Genomic DNA, 7,500 nt, shown 5'->3' on the forward strand with positions numbered 1-7,500 from the left:
TACCGTTCTCTAAACTATAGCGAATAAACTGATAATGTGAGACATGTTGACGGCGTCTGTGTTCTAAGAACGTTTTGCGAATGTTCCCAGTAAGTTATGAAAATGTGAATGTTTTCTGAACCTCCAGTTTTAAAAGTGTTTCTTCTTGGTTCTGTGAACGTTACAGTAACATTGTATCATTCTTCACACATTCTGGAAAGTTACTTTTGAATCTGAACGTTCTGAAACAAGTAGAAACATTTAAAAAACGTCTAGATGAAACGTTCCATGAAAAGGCCAGATAACTTTGAACGAACTGGAAGAACGTTGACAGAACGTTCCCTGTTATCTGGGTAATACCTGAAAATGACTGTAGTACTGAATGATTGTCATGGTTCATTATGATCTCAGAGATTCCTCATGAATGTGCTGATGTGTTTCAGGTGAATCTACAGCGTCATCATGCAGAGTACGGCGAACTACCTGTGGATGATGTCGGACCTGCTGGGTCAGGGCGCCACGGCCAACGTGTACCGCGGCCGGCACAAGGTATCCGCGCATCTCCCAATCCTCAGGCTTTACCTCAGTCACGCGTGCTGGAAACCGGTCTCAGGTTCCTGAGAATAAATGCTTCGTTCATCCGATTGAGTCCTTCATCAGTGTTTAATTCCCCTCGGATCAGAACCCGGAGAACAGGGAACGTTCTTCCAGTAACATTAAATAGAACGTTCGGTTTTAAATGTAACGCTTTTTAAATGTTTCTACTTGTTTCAGAACGTTCAGATTCAAAAGTAACGTTCCATAATGTGTGAAGAATGATACAATGTTACTGTTCCCGTAACGTTCACAAAAATGCTCTTGAAACATTTCTGATTCACTTTTTAAGCCTCACTCTGAATCTCTCACACAGAGCTTTTTGAATCGAGTCAGTGAATCTTTTGAATCGTTGATTCCTCAGCGCATGTTTCTGAGTGATGTGAACTTTATATTCGACTCTCTGTAGAAAACGGGCGATCTGTACGCGGTCAAAGTGTTCAATAACCTGAGCTTTCTGCGGCCGCTGGACGTCCAGATGAGGGAGTTCGAGGTGCTGAAGAAACTCAACCACAAAAACATCGTGAAGCTCTTCGCCGTCGAGGAGGAGGTGAGACCACACCTGAGAACACACCTGGAAAGAGTATCAGTCCACTTCAGAGTCAAAATTACTCTCCTCACGTCATCCAAGTTGTTCACGTCTTTCTCTCTTCAGTCGGAAAGAAATAAAGGAAAACACTCCAGGATGTTCCTCCATATAGTGTCTTCAATGGGGTCCAACGGGTCGAAGGTCCAGATGTTAGTTTCAAAGTCTCGACACGATCCAGCCGAGGAATAAGAGTCTCATCTAGACAAACCAGCCGACATTTTACAACAAAATACACATTTATATACTTTTAACCACTAATGCTGGTCTTGCACTCGCTGTGATGCGACACACATTACGTCATCAGGGTGAAAGGTCAAGCGTGACGTATGCGTAAGTACAGACCTAGTGTTTACAAAGTGAATGTGCAAAGACTAAGTAAAAAAATAAAAATAAATAAACAACGATGTCGGACGATTATGAAGTTGGAAGTTTTTCACCCTATCCTACATTTCTGAACCGGAACACGCTTGACCTTTCACCCTGATGACGTAATGTGTGGCGCATCACAGCGAGTGCAAGACCAGCATGTGTGGTTAAAAGTATATAAATGTGTCTATAGATGAGACTCTTATTCCTCGGCTGGATCGTGTCGAGACTTTGAAACTCACATCTGGACCTTCGACCCGCTGGACCCCATTGAAGACACTATATGGAGGAACATCCTGGAGCGTTTTCCTCAGAAACCTGAAGAAAGACAGACATGAACATCTCGGATGACGAGAGGAGAGTAAAGAATCAGGAGAATGTAATTCTTTAATTCTGAAGTTAAACACAGTCACTGCTGAACTCTTCCCTGATTCACTTCCTCATGTGTGTGTGTGTGTGTGTGTGTGAGCTGTAATACCGGTTCTCTATGAACACCAGTCGTCACAGTTCTGTTGTGATTGTGAACGCTGATGTTGTTTGTCAGTCGAACACGCGTCACAAGGTGTTGGTGATGGAGTATTGTCCGTGTGGGAGTCTGTACACGGTCCTGGAGGAGCCGACCAACGCCTACGGGCTCCCGGAGGACGAGTTCCTCATCGTTCTGCAGGACGTCGGTGAGTTCTGCACACACACACGACACGAGCCGGAGAACACAACGCTCCTCAAGGTTTCTTAAGGGAAGATCCCACTGATCTCACGCGAGTGTCATCATGTGATCATGTCATCAACAGTGGCAGGAATGAACCACCTGAGGGAGTACGGCATCGTGCATCGGGACATCAAGCCGGGGAACATCATGCGTGTGATCGGAGAGGACGGCCGATCCGTCTATAAACTCACGGACTTCGGAGCGGCGCGCGAGCTGGAGGACGACGAGCAGTTCGTGTCGCTCTACGGCACTGAGGAATATCTGGTGAGCTGAGGATCATGGGAAAACACTAACCTATTTAAAAAAATTAATACATATGATTTATTTCTTCATTTTTAAACATTTTACAAACAAAAAAATTATACAAAAGGAAGACAATTAAAGAGTGGGTTACAATACAGACAACAGTAATCAAAACAGAGGGAATAAATAAAATAATAGTAACATGGGCCCTATTTTAAGGATCTTAGCGCATTTTCTAAAGGACTTTTGGTGTCCAAATCCACTTTTGCTAGTTTAACGATGGGAAAAATGGTCGGTGCTCCCGGCGCTGGTCTAAAAGTGTCGTCTCTATTCTCATAATGAGTAGTGTGTGTGTTTTGGGCAGAGTGTAGCGTGTTGTGGACCCGCCTATAGGCTTACTGTGAGGAAAATAAGTATTTGAACACCCTGCTATTTTGCAAGTTCTCCCACTTGGAAATCATGGAGGGGTCTGAAATTGTCATCGTAGGTGCATGTCCACTGTGAGAGACATAATCTAAAACAAAAAAATCCAGAAATCACAATATATGATTTTTTAACTATTTATTTGTATGATACAGCTGCAAATAAGTATTTGAACACCTGTCTATCATCTAGAATTCTGACCCTCAAAGACCTGTTAGTCTGCCTTTAAAATGTCCACCTCCACTCCATTTATTATCCTAAATTAGATGCACCTGTTTGAGGTCGTTAGCTGCATAAAGACACCTGTCCACCCCATACAATCAGTAAGAATCCAACTACTAACATGGCCAAGACCAAAGAGCTGTCCAAAGACACTAGAGACAAAATTGTACACCTCCACAAGGCTGGAAAGGGCTACGGGGAAATTGCCAAGCAGCTTGGTGAAAAAAGGTCCACTGTTGGAGCAATCATTAGAAAATGGAAGAAGCTAAACATGACTGTCAATCTCCCTCGGACTGGGGCTCCATGCAAGATCTCACCTCGTGGGGTCTCAATGATCCTAAGAAAGGAGAGAAATCAGCCCAGAACTACACGGGAGGAGCTGGTCAATTACCTGAAAAGAGCTGGGACCACCGTTTCCAAGGTTACTGTTGGTAATACACTAAGACGTCATGGTTTGAAATCATGCATGGCACGGAAGGTTCCCCTGCTTAAACCAGCACATGTCAAGGCCCGTCTTAAGTTTGCCAATGACCATTTGGATGATCCAGAGGAGTCATGGGAGAAAGTCATGTGGTCAGATGAGACCAAAATAGAACTTTTTGGTCATAATTCCACTAAACGTGTTTGGAGGAAGAAGAATGATGATGAGTACCATCCCAAGAACACCATCCCTACTGTGAAGCATGGGGGTGGTAGCATCATGCTTTGGGGGTGTTTTTCTGCACATGGGACAGGGCGACTGCACTGTATTAAGGAGAGGATGACCGGGGCCATGTATTGCGAGATTTTGGGGAACAACCTCCTTCCCTCAGTTAGAGCATTGAAGATGGGTCGAGGCTGGGTCTTCCAACATGACAATGACCCGAAGCACACAGCCAGGATAACCAAGGAGTGGCTCTGTAAGAAGCATATCAAGGTTCTGGCGTGGCCTAGCCAGTCTCCAGACCTAAACCCAATAGAGAATCTTTGGAGGGAGCTCAAACTCTGTGTTTCTCAGCGACAGCCCAGAAACCTGACTGATCTAGAGAAGATCTGTGTGGAGGAGTGGGCCAACATCCCTCCTCAGTGTGTGCAAACCTGGTGAAAAACTACAGGAAACGTTTGACCTCTGTAATTGCAAACAAAGGCTACTGTACCAAATATTAACATTGATTTTCTCAGGTGTTCAAATACTTATTTGCAGCTGTATCAGACAAATAAATAGTTAAAAAATCATATATTGTGATTTCTGGATTTTTTTTTTTTAGATTATGTCTCTCACAGTGGACATGCACCTACGATGACCATTTCAGACCCCTCCATGATTTCTAAGTGGGAGAACTTGCAAAATAGCAGGGTGTTCAAATACTTATTTTCCTCACTGTATATTACGAACGCGCTCTTTACATAACAAAAACAATATTGCGCCATTGCCTTTAGAGCAGCTTCAGTTGGTCAACGGCTCAGTGTGTTTCAGTTCCTCAGACCAGCAGCGCTCCATCACTGCGCCTGAACACACACTCGTCCTCAGTCCAGCAGCGCTCCATCACTGCGCCTGAACACACACTCGTCCTCAGTCCAGATGGACACTGATGAGCGCTAATGCATTCGCTATTTAAACAACGCGGCGCAGGAAAATTAACACTGCGTCGGGCTGAAACCAGCAGAACACACTCGCGCCGCTCCTGGTGTGTGACAGGGCCCAGTGTGTTTCTCCTAGTGTAAATCTTTGGCGAGTTGCAGTGAAACCGATGGTGTTCAATCTGAAGAACACACACTTTCAACATTTTAGGAGTTTATAATTGCTCATATTTCATACTTTTTAGCCTCTGACAAGCCACAATAGAGTATGATAGAGTATGATAGGGCCTGTTGTGTGTGTGTGTGAGGAACATATGCTGATCTGTGTGTGTGAGGAACATGTGCTGATCTGTGTGTGTGAGGAACATGTGCTGATCTGTGTGTGTGAGGAACATGTGCTGATCTGTGTGTGTGTGAGGAACATGTGCTGATCTGTGTGTGTGAGGAACATGTGCTGATCTGTGTGTGTGAGGAACATGTGCTGATCTGTGTGTGTGTGAGGAACATGTGCTGATCTGTGTGTGTGAGGAACATGTGCTGATCTGTGTGTGTGAGGAACATGTGCTGATCTGTGTGTGTGAGGAACATGTGCTGATCTGTGTGTGTGAGGAACATGTGCTGATCTGTGTGTGTGAGGAACATGTGCTGATCTGTGTGTGTGAGGAACATGTGCTGATCTGTGTGTGTGTGAGGAACATGTGCTGATCTGTGTGTGTGAGGAACATGTGCTGATCTGTGTGTGTGTGTGTGCTGTTCTGTGTGTGTGTGTGTGTGTGTGTGTGAGGAACATATGCTGATCTGTGTGTGTGAGGAACATATGCTGATCTGTGTGTGTGAGGAACATGTGCTGATCTGTGTGTGTGTGAGGAACATGTGCTGATCTGTGTGTGTGAGGAACATGTGCTGATCTGTGTGTGTGAGGAACATGTGCTGATCTGTGTGTGTGAGGAACATGTGCTGATCTGTGTGTGTGAGGAACATGTGCTGATCTGTGTGTGTGTGAGGAACATGTGCTGATCTGTGTGTGTGAGGAACATGTGCTGATCTGTGTGTGTGTGAGGAACATGTGCTGATCTGTGTGTGTGAGGAACATGTGCTGATCTGTGTGTGTGAGGAACATGTGCTGATCTGTGTGTGTGAGGAACATGTGCTGATCTGTGTGTGTGAGGAACATGTGCTGATCTGTGTGTGTGAGGAACATGTGCTGATCTGTGTGTGTGTGAGGAACATGTGCTGATCTGTGTGTGTGAGGAACATGTGCTGATCTGTGTGTGTGAGGAACATGTGCTGATCTGTGTGTGTGAGGAACATGTGCTGTTCTGTGTGTGTGTGTGTGTGTGTGTGTGTGTGTGTGTGTTTGTGAGGAACATGTGCTGATCTGTGTGTGTGTGCTGATCTGTGTGTGTGTGCTGATGTGTGTGTGCGCAGCATCCCGACATGTACGAGCGAGCGGTTCTGAGGAAAGATCACCAGAAGAAGTACGGAGCCACGGTGGATCTGTGGAGCATCGGAGTCACGTTCTATCACGCCGCCACCGGATGCCTGCCGTTCAGACCCTTCGAAGGCCCGCGCAGGAACAAAGAAGTCATGTGGGTGCCGTCACACACACACACACCTGTGTCACACTAACTCATCACACACACACACACCTGTGTCACACTAACTCATCACACACACACACACACACACACACACCTGCATCACACTAACTCGTCTCTCACACTTGAATGGTTTAAACTCATATTGAAATGTTCACAAAGGAATCGAAATTAATTTTCTAACGAGTGTCTGATTCCAGGATGTTGTGTTAGTTTTCCCGGCGCTGGTGGTCACCTGATGTTTGTGTGTCGCAGGTATAAGATCATCACGGAGAAGCCGTCGGGAGCGATCTCAGGCCATCAGAAGTTCGAGAACGGGAAGATCGAGTGGAGCTCAGAGATGCCGATCTCCTGCAGCCTCTCCAAGTGTGTTTGAGTGTGTGAGACGGCGGTTCGGTGGTGTGGAGACGCGTGTGTGTGTGACGGTGTGTGTGTGTGTGTTTCAGGGGTCTTCAGAGTCTCCTCACGCCAGTGCTGGCCAACATCCTGGAGGCGGATCAGGAGAAGTGTTGGGGATTCGACCAGTTCTTCGCCGAGACCAGCGACATCTTACACCGCATCGTGGTCTACGTGTTCAGCCTCCAGCAGGCCACACTCCACCACATCTACATACACACATACAACACGTGAGAGCACACACACACACACACACACACACACTCCACCACATCTACATACACACATACAACACGTGAGAGCACACACACTCACACACACTCCACCACATCTACATACACACATACAACACGTGAGAGCACACACACACACACACTCCACCACATCTACATACACACATACAACACGTGAGAGCACACACACTCACACACACTCCACCACATCTACATACACACATACAACACGTGAGAGCACACACACACACACACACTCCACCACATCTACATACACACATACAACACGTGAGAGCACACACACACACACACACACACACTCCACCACATCTACATACACACATACAACACGTGAGAGCACACACACACACACACACACACACACTCCACCACATCTACATACACACATACAACACGTGAGAGCACACACACACACACACACACACACACACACACACACTCACACACTCCACCACATCTACATACACACATACAACACGTGAGAGCACACACACACACACACACACACACACTCCACCACATCTACATACACACATACAACACGTGAGAGCACACACACACACACAC

At 46.1% G+C, this 7,500-nt stretch overlaps 1 protein-coding gene across 2 annotated transcripts in view; it reads left to right on the forward strand.

The window, feature by feature from the left end:
- Positions 1-7,500, forward strand: part of tbk1 (TANK-binding kinase 1) — a 17,547-nt gene that overhangs the window by 1,290 nt on the left and 8,757 nt on the right. For both annotated transcript variants that reach the window (XM_079870186.1, XM_079870187.1), the window contains exons 2-8: positions 423-528; positions 983-1,123; positions 2,073-2,202; positions 2,320-2,501; positions 6,114-6,274; positions 6,539-6,649; positions 6,730-6,909. In XM_079870186.1, the coding sequence (XP_079726312.1) occupies positions 442-528; positions 983-1,123; positions 2,073-2,202; positions 2,320-2,501; positions 6,114-6,274; positions 6,539-6,649; positions 6,730-6,909 (992 nt within the window). In that variant the 5' untranslated portion in view covers positions 423-441. The remainder of the gene's footprint in view (positions 1-422; positions 529-982; positions 1,124-2,072; positions 2,203-2,319; positions 2,502-6,113; positions 6,275-6,538; positions 6,650-6,729; positions 6,910-7,500) is intronic.

Source organism: Squalius cephalus (assembly GCF_949319135.1).
Source record: "Squalius cephalus genome assembly, chromosome: 4".
NCBI lineage: Eukaryota > Metazoa > Chordata > Actinopteri > Cypriniformes > Leuciscidae > Squalius > Squalius cephalus.